Here is a 24,524-nt window from a genome sequence, read left to right on the forward strand (position 1 = left end):
TATTTATAGGCCTAAAGTGTGTGACCTCCCTTAAGATAAGAATCTCTACTGCTTCTCTCTTCAGACAAACCACATATATATGTTGTTTCATGGGCACGTCCATTAGATGTCACCCAAACCCGAAAACGGTGTAAAACGCTGCTGTCATGCCAGGTACGTAAGGACCCTAAAACTCTGAAAGCGTATTGTCTGTCTTCATATGCACAAGATTTATCTTTATTTACCCAGGCCAGTTTAATATCGCATACATTGCATCGTTCTTCTTTCTCCAGATTGGACAACTCAGCACAGTTATTCCCTAGTTTGAAAAGCCCACACGTATCACACCCAGAATCCTTTTACACTGGCGGATGCAGCACCTACTTGGGCAGTTCCCGGGAATGCAATGCGTCCAAGTAAGGCGCCTGAATGGGCATTTGGGCGCCAATATCGCATAATCTCGGGATTCCCGTTCGAGTGGATTTGGTGAGGGCCCTTGAAAGGCTGGTTATTTCAGCTTTACGGTGGCCCAGGAAGTAAGTTAGGTCAGCCCCAATGTCTTTTACATACGGTTCCCACGGGCATGAGTGATGAGAACTTGGAAGAACACGATATCGACGCCTCTTGATAGCGCTGGGGACTGACAAGCGAGCGGGTATGCATACCCATGGCGCCATAGGGTCTGTCAGAGGGTGAGATTCTGGGGTTCTGGACTCTAAAGTCTGAACTCTGAAGTCTAAAATATGGACTAGTTCCAAGTGAAAATTCTCGGGAGTCTGGACCATAGCTAGGCCCTTTGCCAGCTGCAGCAGGGGTAAAGAATGGATGGGAACAACTTGCTAAATGAGATAGGAAAGCTTGTCTGAACTAAGAACGGTGAATTTCTAATCGCCGTACAAGACAGCAGTACGTGAAGAGGTCCATCCACATCAAAAATCATACACCTCGTCAGGAAGTCCTGCGAGTAATGGTCGATTACTGAGTCGAGACAACAATATGCCGACTAGGAAAATAGTGGGAGAAAGGGTACGAACTGCCAAAGAAGCTTGACTCTCCGAGAGATACCACGAAGAGGAACGAGCCAAGCCAAAATACCTAGCCGCATGTGTACCTACACAGAGAATCAACTAATGGCTGCAAAAATGGTTCGTCCAGCAGTTCTTTGACCAGTGACACTACAAGAAGTGAGCCGGGTTCTGTAATAGGTTGTTACCAGGAATAATTTAGTCGGGGAATTTGTATGGTTGGCACTGTTACGGCGTAGACAGGTTACGACAATCCCCGCATCGATAACCACCACAACGACCACGAGACTCTTGTTGGCCCCCAGTTCCGCGCAGGACCTTTCCTGTCCGCAGGGTTTCTCGACCGCGATAGCGTGAGGAGAATTTCCGACAACCTATCATGCCACCATCAATGACAAGTTAGTCAATTTCCGAAAACCAATGGATCTCGATATGAGCACAGAGCATTGCTGCATGCCATCTAAAATCCTTCTTTTGGCTTCGTATAGCATCCATTCCGAAAAATTGAAAACTAATACTAGAAGCCAGCAAACATATGTGCACGATAGCAACATTCTGCAGCCGCACGCTAGAACGCAACGCTTTCCGTTGAATTCAGTTTCGCACATGAATAACCGCACACAAAGGCATTCTGGAACTTCCCGGTGGCGGGATAGCATACATGTATCCTATGATTGCTGGAGGGTCTGAATTTAACGCTAATAGCGTATTATTTTCTTATGGTTGGGCATACAGTACCGCTCACCGGCCACATCACCGAAATTCTTTCTTGCATAGCATAACCCACCGAAAACCAACCTAAGCAAAAACGTTTCTCAAATTTAAAAAAGCAAGCAAAAAATACTACAGTCTTGATGTTTCTATTTCGGATAATGGCCGGTCCCTGTGTGAAAAACCTGGTGCTGGTTGTCCTTCATTGACTGCCTATTTTCCGCCTTTTTTCGATATGGTGCAGACGTATCCCGTTTAATAACCCCCCCGCATGAGTGACATGCCGTGTTTCACATGCCATGCCATGTTCATCGTTAATCACTCGCCGGACAAAAGAATTTGATTCACGTCAAGATCAAGATTCGCTTTTGAGGGGACACAAATTCATATACATCACAATGGATTTTGATCATCCTCTTGGCTCTGGTTGCCCTTGAAACTCATGAGATCTATCACAAACCCGCTTCTCAAGCCAGGCATGCCAGTAATCGGGCCGAGGGTCGGTGGGGCCCATGGTCCAACACATTCTCGAAATACTCTGCTCAGGGTAGAGTCATCATCAATTAAATGACGTGGCACAGAGGTGTCAAATATCCTTTCTTCAACGCTCCCCGCATATCAAGAGGCTCGAGCTCTTACCTGGCAATATATGCATCTTGAATTCGGTCAAGATCGTTGCGGTACCTAGTATACCAACGCATTGTGTATTACCCAGCATATGGAAAGCATCGGATTGGTTTCCCTCATGTATCACCGATGTAAACCCAGCGGGACGGAACGTTTACCCATGGTGGTGGACGTTGCTGTTACTGAGACATAAATGGGCGGGGGTTTGTTTGGCGGGATAAGCGCCATGATCTACATACAACGATCACTACTCATGATCACGGGTTGTGTTTCTTGGTGGGGGCCCAGACTGTTTGTTTTTACATGCCTACTTTCAAATCAGTCGGGAGCCGTGAATTTGGAAGCTCCGCATAATCGCGTGCCGTGTCAATGCCTTCTGCATACATGGGCACCGTACATAGACGCAGTGAGTAAGAATACATATGTATTCACGGGATCTCCGGGTTCCCTTCAGCTGAGATTTTTTTTTCTTTCGATAACCCAACAGCTCCGTAATATAGGGATTCTTCCGTCCCAACAGTGAAAGTTATGTACCTCACGACGTCCCGATCCCGGCGCGATCCGACCTACTACATACATCGAACTCATGGTTCAGGTACCTCGTGAGCGGTTATGTCTCGACCTATGTGTCCTCAAAGAAAGGAAATTCTTCACAAAAGTGAATTTTGCATGTTTCGAATTCTGTTTCAAATTAGTAGATGGAGTAGCACTAAAACCACCAAGGTACCCAGGCTAGCAGTTTAGCTGGACTGACTAGGGTCAATCATAGGCCTAGGTCTCAGGCTGTCGATAGCTAGCCCCGGTAGTTGGGTATCCCTGCCCCCAGGCTCGGTAGATGAGCATGGCTTTTCTTCTTCGACGGTACGGTTCAGGGAATCAGGCGGGAAGATTCGCGAAGCTGTGGAACTGTGGGTGGGCGGATGAAAGTGGAATAACTAAGGGGATAACCGTGAAGACTCCGGACAAATCGCAGCGGATCAAACTACTCTCTACCTTATTTCATGGTTATGCTTATCATAAATCTGACTTTGACGAATTCTTGGGTGCGGAATGGAGTCGCAGCTAACTAACACCTATCCCAATCAGGGTGACACCAATCGAGTGATGGGCTATGCAAAAACGAAGAAAGTTTACGTTGGATACTAGGAACATCGAATATAATATTTTTTGGGCAATGAGGCCTGTTTTCCGTTTGGAGACCTTATTTTCAATTAGAAACTTTCTAGTATATAAAAAAATGATGTAGGCTTCCTTCCTCAAGCTTTGAGCACCATCTTCCCCGAAACGTCGTCCCAGCGATAAACTGGGCCGCTGCCAATATTATAACTACAATTAAGAAATTATATCTATTAGAAACGTACCCCTTCTTTTAAAATTTCCAGTCATTACAACATGTAGCTATACATACCAGTAATAATTCTCAGTCCCGCCCCTCTCAAGCGCATTGCGAAAGGTGATATTTATCCTCCCGCCGCCCGCCCACGAAGACGCAGAGTCACTGGCAGTGGAAGATGACGAGCGCTTCGGGATAGAGTGGAGCCATTTTGATTGAGTTGTAGAGCGCATGAGGAGCAGATCCCCGGAGGGGATGGGGAAGGTGTGGGTTAGTGCTGGGACCGTTTTACTGTGAATTTTCTTTGTCAAAATATGTTGGAATCCAACCAGTGCTAAAAAACCAGGCTTGGGTGAGGTGGAGGAATGCGGGCGAGTTAAAGAAATTAGGGGCCCCCCAGGGAAACCAGCTGCTTGCTTGCTTATCGGACGGGTGTATACTATTTATGTACTTACTGCTTCATGAGGAAATCGCGCCGGGAGCCAAGTGACAGCGAAGCTATGGTCGGATTCTCACCCAGGAACCGTTCATCGTCAGAATGATACCTAGGTCCCCTCAAGCTCTTGATTAGCCCCCCATAATCCCTATAGCACGTACATCATCACCCGCCAAAGTGCGCAATCGTTTAGTTTAGCCAGCTTACGAGATCGAATCATTACCATCAGCGTAATAATTAATGAGCACAAAATTATAGCTGCAACCCGTCCGCTTCGCTACATACTAGAGGACAAGTATGAGTATGAGTAGGTATATATGTACGGCTAAATAGCTATAGCTGCCCGGCTCGGACCTACCTGTCGCAGCATCTCCACGCACTGCGGTACCGGCCGGGGCGTACACCGGTACCGGTCCGCCGGGACCGGGTGTTTGGACTTTACATCCAGCAGCTCGCCGGAGAGCGGGTGGAAGTAGGAGGATGCGTCGACGCCGAAGAGGGAGGTGCTTCAATTCACGCAATTAAAGTTAGTAAATATTCCAGATTGTTAGGATGTATAGTATGGGGATTATGTACGTACTATCGGGGTGTCTTGACGTTGGTTTCCACGCCGGCTCTGTTGATCTTGTATTCGACTCTGTAGAAGGGGAGCTCCTTGCGGAGGAAGAGGAAGAGCTCCTTTGCGAGGAGTGCGTGCAGGAAGGGGTGGTAGTGGAGGATGGAGAGGTCTTGTTTGTTGGTTATGGGTGTTGGGGGGATTTCTTGAGTGTCGGTTTTGTCAGTTACGGGTTCTGAAGCTTCTTGGGCGCCGGTTCCGCCGTTTACGGCTCCCGCGGCTTCCCCTTTTTCTTCGTTGGGAGATTTGTCTGGTGGCTTGGTGGACGATAATGAGAGCGAGGGCGGGAGACAGGCGATTGGGAATGGGTAGGTGGGGTGGGTGCTTGGTGGTAAGTCAGAGTGGAGTGAGAGCTTGGGCTTCTTTGAAGGGGCCGCGGTGAAGTAGGAGGTTATTGGGCGTTTTGGCATTTTGGGAATGTGGTGAGCTCTTGGTGGTGGTGGGGGTGGGGGTGGTGGTGGTGGTGGGAGTAGCTTTGTGGTTTGAGTACATGTATGTGAGGCAAATACCTGTGGTACAGTCGCATGCATCAAGTTCTCGCCGTTCACGATGCAACACCCGACCTCAATACTCGTTACTCAACTACAAGTGAAGATATTTAATATAGAATACATAGTAGAGTTAAATAGAATATAAAGAAAACGATTTTGAGACTACCATCTAGTATGGCCTCCATTGGCTTTGAGACATGCCTCAACCCTTAATGGCAATTTATCTAGCTTTGATTGAGACAATGCCCCCCCCACTCCTCTTGTGCAGCGATAAAAGGTTCATCATCACGATGAGGTCTTCTCTGTCTATAACTTCATTGCCTTTTTAGTGCACTCTTGAGCATTTCCCATGAATTCTCTATGGCGTTGAAATCTGATCATCCAGTAGGCCAATCCTCCTCCTAACTGGACAGTTTGTATCTTTATTTATTTGTACAGTATTTCAGCCCATTTTATGGAGAATAACAACAGCTTGCCACTTGTCATATCTTGAAAATTTTGCAGAGTTCATGGTGGAGTGGTTATGGTTTGACTCACTGTCAAAAAACGGCGGGAACTTGTTGCATGCGACTGTACATACATGTACCTACTGCTGTTGGAAGTATGGGTTTGCAAAGCCAAGGGATGACAAGTCACGTGCGATTCTGTACGTGTTAGAGTCTGTTATAAATGTTTTACTTCAAAGATCCCAAAATCTCGATATAATATTTAAACAAACAAAGTCACTTCCTCCATAATCACTCGCATCTTGAAGCTGACATACATGTAGTGAATACTCGAGGACAAAGCAATCATTTCCTAATTAGCCACATTGCATATTCAGGATAGCGAGAAATACTCGGACTATTCATATTATCTATCCTTCGGACAAAGTATTAGATCATAGAGTCTGACTCGGAACTACACCTACTTCACGGGATCTGACTTGGGACTGCTTCATGGAGCCTGACTCGAGCATAGCAGGGCTAGGGATGATATCATGATCGACTAAATTTTAATTTTGAGCTCTCATGGAGCTTGAAGTAAGGGCTCTATAATTTCGAGGAGATCATTTGATTGACACTTGACGTATCCAGCAGGGTTGACAGGAGGCGAGGTTTATGAAATTAGTAATTATAAACTTCGTCGACTACCACCTATTTACCCTACGTCATTTCTGTGCAACTGCCAAGCTACCCGAGCCGCAATGCACGTGACAAACAAAGCTGGACCCTTGCTAGCCAGTTTCAAGACCGGATGAACCCTCAGATGTTGAAGGTGTCGGAGAACATTTAAACATGCCACTGACACCCTCGACCCTGTACGACGTTTTGGAGGCCCGGAAAGTTTACTTGGACGTTCGTTCTGTTTCACGTGGGCTGGGGTTGGCGGCACGTGGCGCTGGGGCTGGGGCTGGGGCTGGGGCTGGGGCTGGTGGCTCCGGGAAACAACAATGATCGGTGAAACAGCATTTTTAACACGCACTCTGCCAGCACGTGCGGGTGCCTGCTCTCCGGCTTTGGGTCTCTGTCTACTAATTGGCTGCCTAAACTATCATTGACTCCAATATCCCACCCCTCGCAAGTCCTCTTCAAGAATATGGTCAATCCCGCCGGCTACCGCAGTCATACACGGCATGGCGGTTTACTCTATACGGACTATTTCACAATGCAAACTCCGATCCGCAACCCAACGGTGATCCGAGGAGATGCATATTTCCACAAAGTTCTCCCTCCTTCGCTCCTCCTCTACCGGGTCTATGCCTGACTCTCTCTTCTCACCAAGGGGTCCCTGCTACTTTAGCTGTGTGGGCGTATGCTCTTGAGATATATGTGCCGCTATTATATTCCCAACGACACTCTTGCCGCGATAAATACTCTTGTGGCAGCCAGAGGACCCAGCAATGCGTGCAAATCATCGCTCTTTGGGAAGGAACACGACCGAAGCGTACTAGCCGGTGCTGCAGAGCACGGTGATCCGAAGACGGACAGCCATCTGAAAGATACATACGTATACAACTTCACACCAACCCCGCCTCCACCTCACCCAAAGCGATCTCTCTCTCTCCTCCAACCCCAGTAGCATATGCCACCACCACCACCTCAACCACCTCAACCACCTCAACCACCTCAACCACCAGCCGTCAAGAACCCCCCCCCCCCCCCCCCGGTGGATTCAAAAGCTCGCCACTGCCATGTCACCGAACCCCTTAGTCCTCTCCGACGCTGATATATCCTACATCCTCAGCAACCTCGACGCCCCCGCCCTCCTCTCGACTCTCCAGATCCTCACCACGGCACTGACAGAGTTCTCGACGAGGCCGTCCAACATCCACCAGCCCCTCCGCCAGTCCATCACCACCTCGAATGGCTCCACAACGCTGTTCATGCCGTCATCCAACACGGCCCTGACAGCCGTCAAGACCGTAACACTAAACACAACAACATCGGCGTCGCCCAAGGGTACACTGACAATCTTTGATGGCACAACCGGGGAGCTACAGGGGGTGCTGGCAGCGGAGGAGTTGACGGGGTACCGCACGGCGCTGGCCAGCATGATCGTGCTGCTGAAGCGGATCAAGCAGGGCAAGCCGGTGAAGCGGATAGTGGTGTTTGGCACAGGGAAGCAGGCACGGTGGGCGCTCAGCCTGTGTATGAACCTCATCCCGGATCTGTTGCAGGTTACGATTGTGGGGCGGTCGACGGTGCAGCGTGCGAGGGACGCACTGCCGGGGGCGAGGAAGCTGAACGAGGTGACGAAGTGGAGCTTGAGTAGTCCGGACTGCAAGTTTGTGGCGTTGGCGCCGGCGGGCGAGCCGGGTTTTGAGGGGAGGTTGCGGGAGGCGGTGGGGGGCGCGGATGCGATATTCTGTTGTACGCCGGCGACGGAGCCGCTGTTTCCGGTGGAGTACTTGACGGCGGAGAGGGCGAGGTATGTGTCGTTGGTGGGGTCGTATAAGCCGCACATGAAGGAGATTGACCCAGCGTACCTGAGGAGGAAGGATGTGGCGGTGTTCGTGGACTCGAAGGAGGCGTGTCTGAAGGAGGCGGGGGAAGTGATTGCGGCGGGGCTGAAGGAGGGGGATTTGGTCGAGGTGGGGAATATCCCGCTGGGTGAGGAGTTTGGGGGGAATTTGGTGTTCAAGTGTGTGGGGCTGGCAATTATGGACTTGGTTGTGGGGGCGGAGGTGTTAAGGCGGGCGAGAGAGGAGAGGGAGAAACTGGTGTTTTCGTCGGCTTATAAGAAGATTTGGGTGGAGATTCCAGACTTTTCGTAATGGGGTGCTGGGTGCTTTTGGGCGTGTTGTGGGACTGGTGTGGGTTATGACGGTTGGGAGATATAAGAGCTGCGAAACAACATGATAACTTCAAGTTTTAGCTTGGGTGGATGATTCACCTATCGATGACTTACCTAGGCCCTACATACTAGATAGAAACCACATGCTCTAGAAGAATCTATCCTCTATGATCTCAGTTCTATAATAGTCTTCCTCCTTGTCTTTAAGGAAGCTTTACATCCGTTTGTTTCACAAAGTCACGGATTAGAGAAAATGCCTAAAGAACGATTTCCTAGTCCAGGGCTCCCTTTATAAGCTGGGAATTAGAGAATACAACACGTTTCTCTCCGCAGCCGCCCAAAAACCTCTCTCCCCTCCAAATAAAATTGAAGATGCTTTCCTTGCCCGAATCTAGCTTCCTGGCCATTATGGGCGACCTCCCCAGCCTGATCACGGGTTAGGATCGACTTTCTTGACCTTTGGTCCCTCTTCGTGGGATACATGTAGTTAAGGGCTTTTGGCATTTATTACTTCTCTCTCCTTATCCAAAACTACAAACTATCTCATATGAGGCTCCCGGGTAGGACACTGTTACTCTTGGCAGCGGGGTTCTTTGCTATTTTATACCGTTACCTTAGTGCCTTGATGGTGTCGAGTGATTATTTGTGATTGTGGGTAAGGTCTTATGTAAGCTTGAAGGGTTCGGTGTTGGTTGGCGTGGGCATGCTGTGGGGTATTGGGCGCTGCGGTGGGGCTGGTTACAACGGTTAGGGGCCTGTGGGGGGTACGTTTAATTTGGGTGGTTATAGTTGGTGGTTATAATGCGGTAACTATCGGGAGGGTTCCTATAGCAGTCGGTCCGACCGAGCCAGCTAGCGGCGGGCCTTACACTGCGCGTCGGGGCATGCGCAGTACGGTGGTGGACTTTAATTACATTTTAGAATCGATCCCACTCGATTTGTGCAGCTCTCATTCATCGTATTTATTATCTCTTCTTTCATACACTAAAAGAACAAAAAGTACTGCAGATTTCACCGGGCGAAATCTACTACTCCCACCCCTGGATTGAACTGTAGACCTTCTGTAATCGAAGGCCAAGCCTAACCTCTCGGTGTCTGGAAGGCGAGTGATAGCCATTAGACCACTCGCCCATGTGTGTTTTTGGCTAGAAATGATATTTGTGCGCCAAGCATGGTTGGAGGTGGCTAACACTAGTGCGTAATTAGGTGGGTTAGTGCTGCTCCTTGGACACAGAGACGCCTTCCCCCATACAGATTCTAGCTATGAAAAACGTGCCTCAGAGGATTATGGATCCGGAACTGTGTATCTACATGTATTTATTTCTATTTTACTCGGCGCGGGTGCACCGAGGGGTACCACTCGAGTTTTTTTTACAGAATTTGCTTCCATCTCTCTAGCTTATGTCCTCCCGAGAATACCTCGTCCGTCTAGCTCCCTCCTCTCTCTTAAGGTCCCTTGATGGCATTTCTTGCTCTTTATCGTAGCCCCCTCTGCTGCTCGAATCATAGTACTGTGTCTACGACATACGTACTGAAATGGCCTAAGTATCGGCCTGTAGCACGCGTTACCTCGGTGTAAAGTGACATTTGTTAGCTAGCGATCGGTGGTGCCCAGGATCCCTAAGTACCGACTTAACCTTTGGCGTGTGGGAAAGATGGGAACCCGAGTTCTTACAGGTTCCGTTGTTCAATATCCTCAGAATCACGCGCTGCTGGGTGTTCCAACAGAATTACTCGTACCGACCCGTCAATTACTGGAATATAAATAGTACAATACTACTGCTAGCTTAGTCTCGTTTGATGATCGAGTGAGAAACTGTGCGCCAAGCCAGACAGGAGAGAAATAATAAAGCCGGCTAGCTAATATAGATACTTTCTTCTGGATATAAATTGCATGTTTCAGAGTTCACTCCGTCGACAACCGCCTGATCCCGGGTATTATTCAAGATATCTCTGTCTCTTGGTATTGAAGTGAGTGTGAACTTGATGAGCATTCGAGAGGCAAAGCACAATCCGCAAATTTATAATTCTCCTTCTTTCTACTTCTACTTGGTCAAAGTTAGCAGATGATTTTTGCAGGCCCTTAAAAATATGAGCATTCGCTACCACCTCCAAGACGGCCAGTATTCTCCTCGGGCAGGAGCACAAAGCATAAATCCGAGCAAGATAAGGGCCAAGTAGTTTGATATAGCCTGGCGAACCAGGTATATAAACATTTTTGGGCAACTTGGTAGTAATAGATCCCAGTTTTTTTCATCCCAGTCAATAGGTACGCTGTTGCGTTGGCGAATTTATACATGTAGCAAAAGGGTTTCTCAAAAGCATGGAACGCGATGGTAGAAGCTCGCACTTGTCCTCCGGCCCAACCCAAATATTAAATCTCGTTGAACATTATTGTGAATCACATGACTCACCTAGGCTTAGTGGTCATAAATCCACTACCGCCACCCAAAATTAACGCCGTTGGAGAGTTCCCAATATTGACCGTAATTTCGCGATGTCATTCATCTTAAGTGCTTTGACTTCAAGCCCAGACATATCCTAGATGGCGAAGTCCCGATGAGTCTAATGATGATCGCTCCGCATTATAGACCAGATTGCGCTCGCAACATCGAGACAGTTATTGGGTAATATAAAGGACCAGAGCAACTCTAGCTCTGAGACCTTATTTAATTTTAGCCAAGCATAACCTGGGGACTATGACCCGGCTCAATCATGAGTAGTAATATCAGTCGCCGTATAACCGTAAAATTTCGCTTCGGCTATGTGTCCAGGGTCACAGGACTAGGCAATGTACTAAGACTACTAGAAATTTCGGATACTGTATTTCGATTAAGATTCTGGTGTTTGACCTGCTTCGTCCGTATAATCTTCATTCCGGGCAGTGCTTTTTTTGTGAGTCGTGACGAATGGAACCCAGAGTTTCAGCCTTAAAAAAAGAAAAAAAATCTCGGTAATTGTTAAGCGGCCGGTCAGGATTTTCATGAACTGCCCTTATATAGAGAAGCTGTTGGGAGCGATAGATGAGACCGAGTGCCTGATTCGAGAATATCATGTTTTCAATATATGTAAGGATTTGCTTGCAACAGCCCAGAGGTAAAGGCCATGCATAAGTAAGTACATTTCAGGAGGCAGGACCGCAGTTGGGGTATAAATGACTTATACTATACTACAGAATAGAGGCGGTTAAGTCCCGTATACGTCAAGAAACACTTTTTGGATCGACATCTCAGACAATTTGTGATAGTCGTCCCCATTAACCTAAATACTTTACCAAAAGTCAGAGTGAACCTCGTCAATATATGGAGGTCACGGCATTCTTGCTGATGGACTCACACGAACTTACACAAACTTAGGTTTGTATTTATTAGCACTTGTTAGATAACAAGCGAACCACAGCTCTCAGAAACAGGAACATGCTTAAGACATACATGAACGAACGAACCAAAAGCCAGTCTGCTTGTCCGCTCCGTCACCTGAGTGATAAAAGCAAGTTCTAGGCGCTAGGCTGGCCAATAGGGATTAGAAACATCAATAGAAGTAAATTATATAGCTTCCACAAAATAGTAATGCAAGGTGATATCCTGTGAAACAACGTTGAGTGGTGAACGGTGAAGTCTGCACTTGAGCCTTCCCTGTTTGGTGGCGTCTGTGGGACTTGTGGACCAGTTGTGTTAGATGTCCGAACTAAGCCTATTACGGAGAAGAATTGTAACTACAGTTATCTAAGCTCAGCGCTCACTGCCGTGAGAGTGGGCTTAGTCAGAAGGAGAATGACTCTTTGCGTGACGGATAGGCGCACAACACAGCACTCTTACTGAGTGTGCTCTTTAGCTATTGGAATGTGCAATTTGTCTTTAAGACGCGTCACGTCCCTGTGTACATACACCTATCACCTCTTATGCACACATATATGTTTGTGAACGATTTGCACCCTGAAACCTCTCAGTAAAATCTCAATGAGTCTGGAATTTTTGAATGCTACTCTCGCTTCGGTACTTCATGCCTTATGTCTCACCCCAGACTAACAATGCACTCCATCTCACGTAATTCCCTAAGTGCAGCACGGGAGGAGTGGGCCACCAGATAAGAATTGGTGCATGCATATATGTAGGTATCGGCTCTACAGATAGAGGGGTACTCCAGAAGCTGATTCGACTTTGATTCAGGTGCCTGGAGTACCATGTATTCATTGCCTCTGTTGTTTCAAATATTGCAAAAAGCAACATGCACTGGCAGATGGTAGAGCGGTAGATGTTTCACCAGTTGACTGCTGAAGATTGGAAAGAGCCGGGTCGTTGAGTCCAGTTCATACTCCGACACGTCTCACACTCATCCTATGCGAGGGGTAAACAGACAAAAGAAGGTCCGTGGTGTTCGTGTTGGCTTAAGCTTCGAGGTCATTTGATGTCGCAGCGTCCCCTTAGAACCTAGGCCAAGATTTTATCAGGAAGGTGGATATTCCCGGGCATCGAGTATAGGTCTGATTAGCGAACTCTTCTTCTTTCTTTTTTCGGCGCACTGCACCTGGACTGAGACTTTATCGTGGTATCGAACCCAGAAGAACGTTCAAGCTTTTGACATGTTGCACGTCTTGTTGCTGTACACAACTACCCAATTTGGTCACATTCCTCTTCTGGATCCTACACTTCCAGCTAATCCAGAAGTGTTTGGCCTACCGGAGCTGTTACTACATCAGGAATTCTAATAAACGGATAACCACGTGCGTTCGTCATACGATATCACTCGGAGGTTTCTTAACGCCGATCTCAATATGCTTTAAAACCTATCATTTTCTACTTTATCCCAAACTTTCCCTTTCATATTCTTGATCCCTATAGATTCTCCCCACAGCGCGCACCCCCACCCATCATCATCACTCAATACTAACAATACCCCCTATATAGCCTGTTCAAACTCTATACCATGCTAGCACATATTACGTGCTTACCCCAAACGTCATTACTTCCACGAGCTAAAATTTAACAAAACCTCGGCATATCCCACTCTATGAAACCCGTTCACCTCAGTTCCTGATACCTACAGTTTCCGGTAGAATTATTGCGAAAGTGGGTTCCCCGTGACCCGATAGTCCTATTGGCCCTTAAAAGATTTTTGCTACGAGCACAGACCAACAAAATCCACTTTTTTAGCTCTGACTTTCGCAATAATTCTACCGGAAACTGTATCTTCGCACTGTCAAGCAACACCCCCGGCCGGGTGGACTGCGCCATCCCGGTTCTGGCTAGGATGTATCGTTCACGTGGGGTATTTCAGCGATCTCTATTGCTCCAAGCTCCGACACAGCGGCCCGATCAGCCTGTTATGCAGGGACGGAATTGTGGGATTCCCCGCCCAAATCGAAAATTCTAGCGTCTAGCTTGTATCAACTCCTCTACTCTAAAGTACTTTACTTGCATATTTCACTCTACACGTAGTTGGGGGTACGTAGGCGCCGGAAAAGCTAACGCGAACAGGGAAGTGGATAGTGGGTTCAATATATATTGGTTAAATCGAGGCTCTCTAATGATTTCAGCGAATCGGAACCCCCCCATGAGGAGGTGCTTAGGCGTCTATTCTTATCATCAATCTATTTTTGAGATATCAGAAACATGTCGATATCGACTTTCAATATATCGAGGCTGCTTGATGTTGCAAACTCCTGACTGCATTCAAAGGATTTCAGAGGTGATTGAGAGCAGAATTGCTTCCTTATGATTATGAAGGACGTGTATAGTTGAGTAAATACATGTAGGTTTTGATTCAGTAAACTCGCACTCTACTGAATACTAAAGTAGCTTCCTAATATTGACAAAGAAATAGACTTTTTTCTCTCCATATCTCGAGTTACCCTCTAGGTGGATCCATATCTACACAAACAAATGACACATTCCCCTCAATACCTTTCCAGAAATCCCTTTAAACCCTGGCAGCAACATATGCCGCAGCCGCCGGTGCATCGTTCGCATAGTTACCGTGTTGATCCGTGATGATCGGTAGTCCATCGCAAATGTAATCACCATCGTGGCAGAAAGTCTTAACATTATTGTTCAGAGTACCAGGGAACGCGTCGCCATTGTCTGGGTCGCCAAAAAGCACGATTGCCGCAACAGTTGAGTAGAGGTTTGCTGGGATAAGCTTTCCTGCCTTATGCGTAACTTGCGCACCTTGACTATTTTTCAAATATCGTCAGACAATAATGTTCCTATTAAGGCGCACTAGCTCGAAATAATAAGATAAAGGGAGGGGGAAAACTTGCCTGAAGCCAGAAAGGACAACTTTAGAACCAGGGCACTGTGTGGAAGCCAGTGTGACCATTTCCGCCATGTATTCAGCGCCCTCGTCAGATCCCCCTCCCAGATATCCCAGGACAGTAGCTGGGTAGTCATTGACCCCCTGCACAATGACTCTTCCCGGCTCAGCGGCCGACAAGTTTCCGAAAAAGATTGGACCGACTGAGGTTGCGACTCCAACGTTTCCCTCGCCAGATGTCCCGCGAGCAAAGATGACGATAATGTCATCGCAGCCGCCATCGGTGAGATCATTGCGGACCGACGCCACTGCTGCAATGGAGACTTCTGTTTTGCTAGCTTCGATCTCAGCAAAGCCTGCCTCTAAGGCTGCAACGGGTGTTGCCCTTTTCACAAACGTGGCCAAGGCATCATCGGCGAGTTGGGGTCGCGGAAGAGCTAAGCCAAGTGATGGCAGGAGGAGAGAAACAAAAACTGTGGCTGTTCCGAAGAGCATTTTGGCAAGCTGTGTTACTGAGGGCAAGACTAGTAGTAGAGACTAACTAGCAGCAGTAGAGGATCCTTTGTCGGTGCTGGTGATGATGATGAAGGCTATCGAAGTGTGTGATAAATGCCCCTTTTTATATCTGGATTTCTCCACATTTTGATCGACATTTTACAAGCCCGTGCCTCGCACGAGCTTACCGTGAAGAATCTCCCCCTCATGGAGCTAGGAGTCTGCCTCGCCCCCATCGTGATACCGGAATCACTTCCTTCGAGGGAGGGTTAGCAATCTATTCATTAAAGAGAATCGAATCTGCAAACCTACCAGTAGACAATGAGCATCTACCATCGGTCCTGTTGCAAGAACCGCCTTCTCAATAAAGCCAAAAATACAAATGGCTTCCTTTGGTCCATTCGGGGTTCCCAATTGAGACGCAGTTCTTTCTCAAACACATGAAACTAATGATCGACCGCAGCTGGGGTAAAGTATCCTCGGAGGGTGCCGTGGGGATATATATTGCAAGCTGCAACCACTTGGGCGCAGAAAAGGTACAATTCACATGTCTCTGGTTAATCTACGACAGACCATAGGGCTCAGCTTAAGCGAAAGCAGCCTCTTGGGTGTGACGAATATTTGATGTTCCAGGAGTGGTAATATCGCCGAAAGGGCATATAGGGGACGTAGTTGTACCTTGCTAGCAGGAGCGGATTGTGATATAGGTTTGCGCATCAGTACCCAAAAGCGCAGCTCTAGAAAATATCCGGGGAGATCCCCGTTTCCTATTTGACCGTTTAACTTGAAGATCGCCGTTATATGTGCTCCGCTGCATGGTGGTTGGTTTGTTTCTCTGGGGGAGAGTGAGTAGCACAAGAGCTTAAGAGGTAAGAACGTGTTCTTGGCAGCGGTTAATGAGACCTCAACCAGTTCGAGTGACGGGGATCGCAGCCTGATCCTTGCGCGCTATTGGGGCCGGAGTTCATATGGAGTTTCCTAAACGATACATATTAACAGCCAAGAGCAATATCGAGAATAGTTAAATACAACAGAGCCCAGATATCTGCACGCTTTATAGGTGTCGTCTCCAATTAAGCTTTGAGGTCTTGGGATTTTGTGCTGCTGTTCGACATCACATCTCCCCGGGTTTTAACAGAGCTGGCCGGATGTCGAAGAATGGAAGGTTTAGCAAAAGGGTCCCCCGTCGACCACCTGTCCGTGATCACATGAACTCGCACTACTCTGCTTGACTATCCCCGCAATCAATGCATGTTCACCAGCAACGTAACTTCTTCAGTTCCCTCGATCAATCAGACCTCCATGGTAATGCCTCCTAATTCACGCAGTACGTACGTGTACATGTCTACACGTAGTCAGTGTAGGAATTCCCATGTCCTTTTCCGGACCGGCCGGCTTGTCGGGACTCGGAACGGTTTTTCACCCTTGATAACAGCCCAAAAGAACTGTGCTATTGAGTGGGGCAAATCTCCGGAAATGTTCGATATTCCTTTTTTGACAACCCAGCTGGCCAGTTTGATCACACGGATTTGTCAGGAATCTGCAATGGAGGCCCACTTTGTTTGTAGATGCTTATTGTTCCCTGCCATCGAGGCCCATTTTCTCTGTAGATGCTTATTGTTCCTGTTACTGCCTGTACTGGATCTGGATGCAATAATCCCTTGCGGTGAGAGTAGATGCCTAGCAAGGGCTATTTGGTAGATCTGAGTAGCTAGAGGCGGTGTTCCATCATTACTATCACCGGGCCTGGCGCGGAACATATCTGAGTTCGCTCGGACTTTACTTTTGCCGGCCCGTGTGCCGGGCCCAGGTCGGACAAGTCATTTTTATATCCGGTCTTTGTTGCACCGGGCTGACTACTTTTTGGGCGGGCGAGCTGGTCCGGGCGGCGGTGCCTCCGGGCTCGGGTTGGCCTCGCTGCCGGTGTACCATCTAGATACAACTGAACTCCCGGAATATTTCAAAACGCCGGCTATGTAGGCTTCCGCTGATATATTTGAGATAAACAGTCGAGTAAATCCCGTTATGTACTCAAGAGAGATGCTCTATAGTAAAGGATTTTGATATGCCGCGGAGATGGATCCAAATGACCTACGTCTGATAAGGGCAATTGCGCAGCCCTCAGACCTTTACTATAATAAACTTATCGTATCGGCAAGAAGAGTGCTTCATTGAATGCTGTCGTATCTGAAAACTTATTATGTAGCATTGCACTGTAGTTGAAGCACAGCCGTCAAACCATCGATTCCCATAAGTCTGATCCGGAAATTGGCCGAAAACGTACAACGGCTTTATATGCCATAATTAGGCCAAAATTGACCTCAAGCCTAATGTTTTCTCCAGCTTCTAGTTAACCTAGGCTCTATGAAGAACTACTCAGTAGGTTGGACGTTTAACAGGCTACCGGTGGTGTTCCCGTTATGTCTTGGCGCCAAATTATCATTTCCAGGGAGGCAAATCGCGGACAAGTTGGTCGGCTTGTCAGCTTAAACACCGCGCGCGTGTTTAATTCCCTGGCCATGGAGTTTAGAAGGTCTTGAACGTGGGAGTAGTGGAATGGCGATCAGGTTGTGGGGTTCATGGAGGTTCTACAATACCTTTTGAGTTATTTTGATAGATTTATATGTAGAACTTAAGTCGATCCATTGTTGTGCGGCTTTACCTTGGCAACATACAGTTAGGTACGTGCTTAGCTACTTTGGGTGTTGAGGACAGGTATTCACACTTGAAGTTGACAAAGAAGTCTTTTTCAGGAAGAGGTCAGGCTGTCAGTACTGTAGCTGTTTTGGTTACGACCTGAAACCATCTACAGGATACAGCGAGAGGTAGAATTATTGTAGAAACCGGGGTCTAAAAACAGGGTTTAAGTGGCTGACTCGGCCAATAGGACTCTTCCCATTCTTCTACCACATCTTTGCGATTGGTTTGCGGTCAATCTCCGGCTCCTCTCTAATGGATTATATGCTTGATGAAAACAAGCACTAGTTCTTGGTCTCTAGACGGAAAGATCTTCCTCGCGGCGGTACTAAAATCTAACGTTTTAGACCGGGTACCGTGTCAGACCTAGAAGAGTGTCAATCCCACACAAATTTGTATGGGGATTTCCACGGCGAAGGTCACCTCCACCACCCCTCGAGACACTTACTACCAAATTTTTAAGAAATGAATTTCATTTAGAAATACATACATTTGAATAGTTTCCGGATTAACTATCCTCTATTATGGTGATTGTAGAGTCTTCGTTTTTCGAAGGCTTTATGTCTAGTTTCAGTGCCGTTGCCATGCGGCACACTTCTAGGTCTGACACAGTACTGGGTCGAAAACGTTATAGCCATCTAAGCTTGACCAGCGAGGTTCTGAAACATCCCCGGCTGTATGATGCCTCCGGCGTGGGCAATATTTCACCTTCAAAGCTCAATGCACGTAGTAAGTATTGTTAAATTATAAAGGGGAAATAGGCCGCGTACCGGAGAGCGCTTGGTTCTAGTACGTAAGTTACCTATATTTCTATGTTAAGGAGTACATACTCGGGAATGGGGGTAAGAACCAGAACATGCAATATAGTTATTTGTATGGCAGAGCGGCGCCACCCCATACAAATAATCCCTGTATCGTCACTTGCATGTTCTGGTTCTTATTTCTATGCCCAAGTAGGTAAAATGGACGACCGGCATGGGATGGGGTTTTGCATTTGCGGGGTTTGACAAAAGCCTTATTGACACTACATATGACCCGTACTAAAATATATCCTAGCTAGCACGAACGATGATACATTAATGGAATGTCAGCGTTATGGTTTGCGTGTCTTCTCTTAGCTAATGACTACTGTTGTGGGTAAATGAATCCTCAACATTTTGGGGGTTGCAGCTATCGTGGATTAGCCACGCGGCTTTTGTTTGATAGTCTGTGTCAATCTTACAGGGCTATCAATCAGAATCGGACGGAGGAACGCGCCCCAAGAGGAGAGGGGGCCGATCGCGAGGGGCTTACACTTGTCTATGATTCGTAAGTAGGGCCGGGTCCTCGCATGTGTTCTTCATTGAGGGAGCCAGATAATCAATTGAAGGGCCAGTTAAGGCCAGCAACGGTCTCAGAGATTTTCCTCTGCTCCTGTTTCAAGTGAATTTCCTAAGCTGGTTATTTCAGAGACTTTATTTCCCATGCTGCATAAATGGTGCAGTTGGTTATGACTCTCCTTTAAAGTACAGGTTCCTAGTCGGATTATTATTTCCAATTGAGTCATCCCCCACGCTCAGAATAGGCTTGTGTCATGGAATTACAACAAAACTCGACTACGTATGCACTTTCTCCGTGTACCGAACATCCTGCAGTATAATATTGTTACATAGCTACCTATTCCGTACTAACTTCGCATAGGATCTTCACAGTGGCGCATTACCTATTGACTCTAAGAGGTCATTGTACAGTACCATGGTCTCAAATCCAGTCGCAGGATTCATAGATCTGGAATCAAGACTTGTGACTTGAATGGCTGTCAACTAGATCGCCATATGCAAGTCTCGTGCCTCGTTCCTGAAACCAATCATGAGCTACGCAAGTAATATTGCCCCATTAGATATATAAAGACGTCTCATATTCTGCAGCCAAGAGGTCACCTTGAGATTCTTACTGAATTGAGTTCCTACAGATTCTAGTAGAATTAATGCGAAAGTGGGTTTTCGTGACCCGATAGTCCTATTGGCCCTTAAAGGAGTTTTTGTAGTGAGCACGGGCCAAGAAACCCACTCTTTTAGCTCTGACTTTCGCAATAATTCTACCGGAATCTATAGGTGACCACACATCTGCAGTGTGGCGTTAAGCACCCTTCCAAAGATCATCCTCAAGTGCAAAAACGTCCCGGCTACCGAACATTAAAAACCCCGCCACAACCCGCCGCCGACGAAAATGAGTGAAAAAAAATTAGTAGTCAACGACCTCGGTGATAACTTGATACCATGAGCATTCTTTAGGAAATTCACACGCACCCAAAGGCCCAAAAATCGCCACAAGTATAATCAAAGCCCTTTCTGTTTTCCAATCATGAAATCTCCCTCGACCATATGAGTCAGCCGAGTGATACTCCATGACAGTAGCGAGTACCGCTTTGAACCTCTTCTTCCTGTTTGGGCCACCAATGATAGATTTTAGTGTCGCACCAGTGTCTGTGTCGTCATGATGACACCGGAGGAGGATTACGTAAACATTTTGTTTGGGTTTCATATGTTTCGACACAACGCTTTAGAAGCGAAATGGGTGCTTTAACTAATTATAGTTCAGCATCTAGCTCGTTGCTCGTGATTTTTTATTGTTGAGAACCGGTAGACGAAACTCTCGAATGGTTCGTGTATCGGAGCAGTTGGTGGTTCGAGTGATGACTTGTGATCCCAACGATCATGGTGTTGAGGCTTCATGATATACCCACGCGATACATCAGTAATAAGGTCAACACTGCTATTTGTGGTTGGTCAGTACTTTGAGGTAAGTGATCGGAATAATTTTGTATTCCGAGATTACTATATTGTTATTTGGCTTGTATATGTGTAGTTTGGACGTTGTCCCAAACAGTTTATGCATTGTTGTACTTTATTTATCATAGAAGTACACTTGTTCTTTGTTTTTTTTAACTATAAGATAATCTTGTTTCTCCTCTTTCTTCAGTTCGTTCACTCTATATTTGTACATTGATCGATTCTCTTCTATGAAAGATCACTCGTAATTGATTGCAGGTACTACTCGGATTTCATGGCATCAGAACTTATCACGCCGAGTGAAAATATTGGATATCGTCCTTCAATTAACGCTTAAAGTCGGCATTATACCTCTATCTAGCCATAGTATAGTGCATGCCAAACCCAATCTCTCAAAACCATTGATATATTCCACCACAGATCTAGACTCCCCCCACGTTATCACGGCTTGGTACTGGGGATATTTTATCCTCGAAGGGAGGTTTGAAAGATCTCCGACGATGCAGGACATAGATATATGCCGTTGCATTATCTGGTCTCAATGAATTATAGATACACACAGTGAACGCCGCATCACAGCTGAGCGACCCAAGTTCACACCATCTCACTCGTGGCGGTAAATACTTCATCCCCCCACTCGCGCTCCCCACCTCCCCCCACGCTTTAAGCTGATGAGCTGTGTAGCCCTACCCCTCACAGTACTGTCATAAACTGCTCTCCGTCACCTGCACACGCGTCTATCTATTTGTCCCACCCTAGAACTTCTCAAAGACCGGTGTTATTTCCACTCGCGGCGAATAGAAAAGAAATAACGAAATTCTTTTGGTGTTGTTGGGCTCATGCATGGACTTTTCTTTTTCTCTCTTTTCTTTTTGAACGAACCACCGATACGATGGCCAACAAACAGATATCCCCACGGGCAATGCGAAATAACGGCCGGTAGATGATGTATCTCCAACCGCCCGGCAGTCATCATCATGAGGCAGAATACGATAATTTCTTATTCACCTACTAGGCATAAGACAGGCAAGACCTTTTCCTTTTCATTTTCAACCAACCTCCCCCCCCCCCCCCATCTTACCTGTCAAGACTCACAGAACCGATACCATGGAGTGACCCCAGCTCAGCTCGTCCATTTCGAAATCTTCCAGAAGATAGCTATATCAGCATATCTTATCAAAGAGTGACCCCCAACCACCGTGACAAAACCCCTTATCCGTTATCATATCAGAGTGGGATGTAACTCTAGCCCTTGGGGCACCGTGACAGACAGCACCCCGATTATCTGATAACGCCCCACCCCCCGGAAGGAGAAGGGGGAAAAAGCAAAAGTCCCGTACACACAACTTCTTGACAAACGGTTGTTGCTGTGGTGTGGTTTTGGGTTGATATGTCTTCCTCCCCCACACACACGCCGCGGCGCCGCACGCGCGGCAACCAACACTCGTGATATGATATGACACGCAAAACAAATGGTCCTTCCAATTCATGATAATCACGAGAAAGAAGCGCAATTTCTCCGCTTCTCTCTAGCGCGACACATCCCCCCACCACAGAGCCAAGTCGCCGTGGCTACTGGACTAGGTCATGTGCCCCCCATCTCAGGGCCATCCAACAAACAACGTTAAGCACTCTCGCGCCAGGTCATGGACCATCACTCGCGTAGAATGGTTCGCCCGTTCTGTGATCGCCAGGACTGCCGGCGGCCGGCAACCACGGGTGTTTCCCTTGCATGATAGTGATTACTCGGACATGTTCTCCGGGGGGCCGAAGGAGCAGCACTCGCTCTAGTAAATTGGACCCTTAAAATTGTAAATTGTGGGTGGCCATGGTCTGGTTGGTGCCCTAACATGACAGGATGGATTTGCAAGGACAGGCCACTCAAGCTTAAATTCTGAGATATTTTTATTAGTCGCCGTTATACTGTGGTGGGTTCATCCCGCACTCCCTTCCCTTTTTTTTTTTATTTTTTATTTCTTTTTTTACTTTCGTTTCATTATTTCTTTCTTTCACCCACCACGCGGCCGAGTACGGCCGAGTACTAAGGGAAAATCAAATAACGGAGCGGAGGGGGTTCGGTGGGGTGGCGGTGAGGCGGTGAGGGAAGGTGGATGGAGGGATGAGGGATATGGATGGATGGATGGATGGATGAGTGGCCGATGATGAGTGGATGAACGTCTCTCTCTCGCTCGCTCTCGTTAATTAGGTTCTGACTGACTGCGCGGCCCACCACGGCTTGGTTCTTCGGTTGTGTGCCCTGGGAGATGGATGGAAGCGAAGATGGGGGTGGCTGGGGGGCCGAACGTTTAATTTGCATTGCATCTACTCTATGAATGTAGGGTCCGTCTTCTAGAAGTGCAGTGCAGCACATCCCATACTGTCTGCTACCTTCCTGCAAGAGCTAGAGCAGACAGCTATCTATATCCCCAATTGAAAACAGAAACAGAAACAGAAACAAACACAGAGGAACCCTGAACCACGCAGTACTCCCTGGCCAGCCAGCCAGCTGGCTAGAGTAGTGGTCTCCCTTCCCTTCCCCCACGGATTGCCTCCGTTGTGGCCCCAATTCGTGCGAATATAGAGTGCCTATGACAGCACTCTACGTATGTAGGGTACTTTACGGAGCAAAGGGTGTTTCCTTTAGCCGAAGATTGTAGAGCAGAGCAGAGTAGAGCTGTACTCGTGTCTATCACGCGAGCTGGTCCGTCCAGGAATCGAAATGAGTGGTGGGCTGGCTGCATACTGTAATGAATCGAATGTACCGTCTGTCTTGTCTCTCCCTGTTCCTGTCCTGTGGTTTTACTTTACCCCAATACCAAATATCTCGCACAAGACAGACGATCCTCGAGTGGAGTGGAACCAGTGGAACAACCCCCCCTCCTATCCCCTCCTTCCCCTTCTCGTATTGCTACTAGTGCTAGCTAGCGGGTTTTGCAGATAGTGCTCAGGCACCACGATCCCTCCCCGGGAGGGTGAGTGAGAGTTTCCCTGGATTCAACTCACCACCAGCTAGCTAACTCTAGCTAAAAACCAATTACTCCAAGAAAACCAAACCAAACCAAACCAAACCAAACCGTGCCTTTGTGTTTCCCTCGTCTCGCTCGTCTCGTTCGCGGGCTGCGGCACTTTCCTTTTCGTTTCCACCGCCCCCATTTCCACTATATCCCGCGTGTCTGATCACCGAGCTGTCGGGATTCCCGCTCTAGCCCCGATGTGGACTGGCGCGCGAGAATATTTGGAGCTAGCCAGCCTTTGTGTCTCTGTGTCTCTCTGGCTGTCTTCATCTCTCTTAGCTGGAGGTAACCCAGACACAAATATCGAAACACAATTCCGAGAACTTGGTCTTGTAGAACTTGGAGAGTAATGGCCCCCAGTTACCAGCTCCGCCAGTGCGGTAATTAGCAAGAAAAATACCGTACCGTACACCCCACGGCCTACCCTACCAAGTACCCACTACCCACACGCTGCCCATTGCATTGCATTGCCCCGAAAGTGCGCAATTCGCTATAGTGGGCCGGGTCAAATGGAAAAGACCATAGAAGACACAAGGAGGGCGGAGCGGCGGGGGGTGAGGGGGAAAGAGTGTTCTTGGAAAATTAAAATATAAATGATTAGAACACAATATAATCTCCATGGCATGGCTACGTTGTGACCTTGGCTAGGCTACATGTAGCTTATAATTTTATATCCCATGCAAATTGAGCCTGGGGTTTCGATGTCGTCGTTGACAGCTTCTTGATATTCCTGCTTCCTGCATACTGCATACATAAGTTAGGCCAGGCTAGCTTTGTAGGGTAGCTGTGGGAGCTGCTCAT

At 47.5% G+C, this 24,524-nt stretch overlaps 7 protein-coding genes across 7 annotated transcripts; 4 read left to right on the forward strand and 3 right to left on the reverse strand.

Moving 5' to 3' along the window:
* Positions 1 to 1,243: 1,243 nt before the first annotated feature.
* H6S33_010133 (uncharacterized protein) lies at positions 1,244 to 1,399 on the forward strand (the record flags this gene model as incomplete). The annotated part of the gene is made up of 1 exon (XM_044841485.1): positions 1,244 to 1,399. A coding segment is annotated over one exon (156 nt), but the record flags the coding sequence as incomplete, so codon positions are not given.
* Positions 1,400 to 3,598: 2,199 nt separating this feature from the next.
* H6S33_010134 (uncharacterized protein) lies at positions 3,599 to 3,908 on the reverse strand (the record flags this gene model as incomplete). The annotated part of the gene is made up of 2 exons (XM_044841486.1): positions 3,599 to 3,668; positions 3,751 to 3,908. 2 exons carry the CDS (start codon positions 3,906 to 3,908, stop codon positions 3,599 to 3,601), a joined length of 228 nt encoding a protein of 75 aa, XP_044697277.1.
* Positions 3,909 to 4,690: 782 nt separating this feature from the next.
* On the reverse strand, positions 4,691 to 5,137 carry H6S33_010135 (uncharacterized protein; the record flags this gene model as incomplete). The annotated part of the gene is made up of 1 exon (XM_044841487.1): positions 4,691 to 5,137. One exon carries the CDS (start codon positions 5,135 to 5,137, stop codon positions 4,691 to 4,693), a length of 447 nt encoding a protein of 148 aa, XP_044697278.1.
* Positions 5,138 to 7,391: 2,254 nt separating this feature from the next.
* On the forward strand, positions 7,392 to 8,474 carry H6S33_010136 (uncharacterized protein; the record flags this gene model as incomplete). Its single annotated transcript, XM_044841488.1, has 1 exon — positions 7,392 to 8,474. One exon carries the CDS (start codon positions 7,392 to 7,394, stop codon positions 8,472 to 8,474), a length of 1,083 nt encoding a protein of 360 aa, XP_044697279.1.
* Positions 8,475 to 12,524: 4,050 nt separating this feature from the next.
* Positions 12,525 to 13,075, forward strand: H6S33_010137 (uncharacterized protein; the record flags this gene model as incomplete). The annotated part of the gene is made up of 6 exons (XM_044841489.1): positions 12,525 to 12,540; positions 12,586 to 12,604; positions 12,664 to 12,736; positions 12,803 to 12,860; positions 12,922 to 12,975; positions 13,059 to 13,075. 6 exons carry the CDS (start codon positions 12,525 to 12,527, stop codon positions 13,073 to 13,075), a joined length of 237 nt encoding a protein of 78 aa, XP_044697280.1.
* A 1,338-nt stretch (positions 13,076 to 14,413) lies between these two features.
* On the reverse strand, positions 14,414 to 15,241 carry H6S33_010138 (uncharacterized protein; the record flags this gene model as incomplete). The annotated part of the gene is made up of 2 exons (XM_044841490.1): positions 14,414 to 14,666; positions 14,754 to 15,241. 2 exons carry the CDS (start codon positions 15,239 to 15,241, stop codon positions 14,414 to 14,416), a joined length of 741 nt encoding a protein of 246 aa, XP_044697281.1.
* Positions 15,242 to 17,605: 2,364 nt separating this feature from the next.
* H6S33_010139 (uncharacterized protein) lies at positions 17,606 to 19,896 on the forward strand (the record flags this gene model as incomplete). The annotated part of the gene is made up of 12 exons (XM_044841492.1): positions 17,606 to 17,620; positions 17,871 to 17,922; positions 17,982 to 18,066; positions 18,129 to 18,164; positions 18,700 to 18,731; positions 18,995 to 19,036; positions 19,145 to 19,246; positions 19,319 to 19,377; positions 19,445 to 19,537; positions 19,619 to 19,656; positions 19,704 to 19,799; positions 19,890 to 19,896. The coding sequence occupies 12 exons, from the start codon at positions 17,606 to 17,608 to the stop codon at positions 19,894 to 19,896; spliced, it is 657 nt and encodes a 218-aa protein (XP_044697282.1).
* Between the last annotated feature and the right edge of the window lie 4,628 nt (positions 19,897 to 24,524).

The sequence above is a fragment of the Morchella sextelata genome, assembly GCF_020137385.1.
Source record: "Morchella sextelata strain SCLS chromosome Unknown scls_4, whole genome shotgun sequence".
Taxonomy (NCBI): domain Eukaryota; kingdom Fungi; phylum Ascomycota; class Pezizomycetes; order Pezizales; family Morchellaceae; genus Morchella; species Morchella sextelata.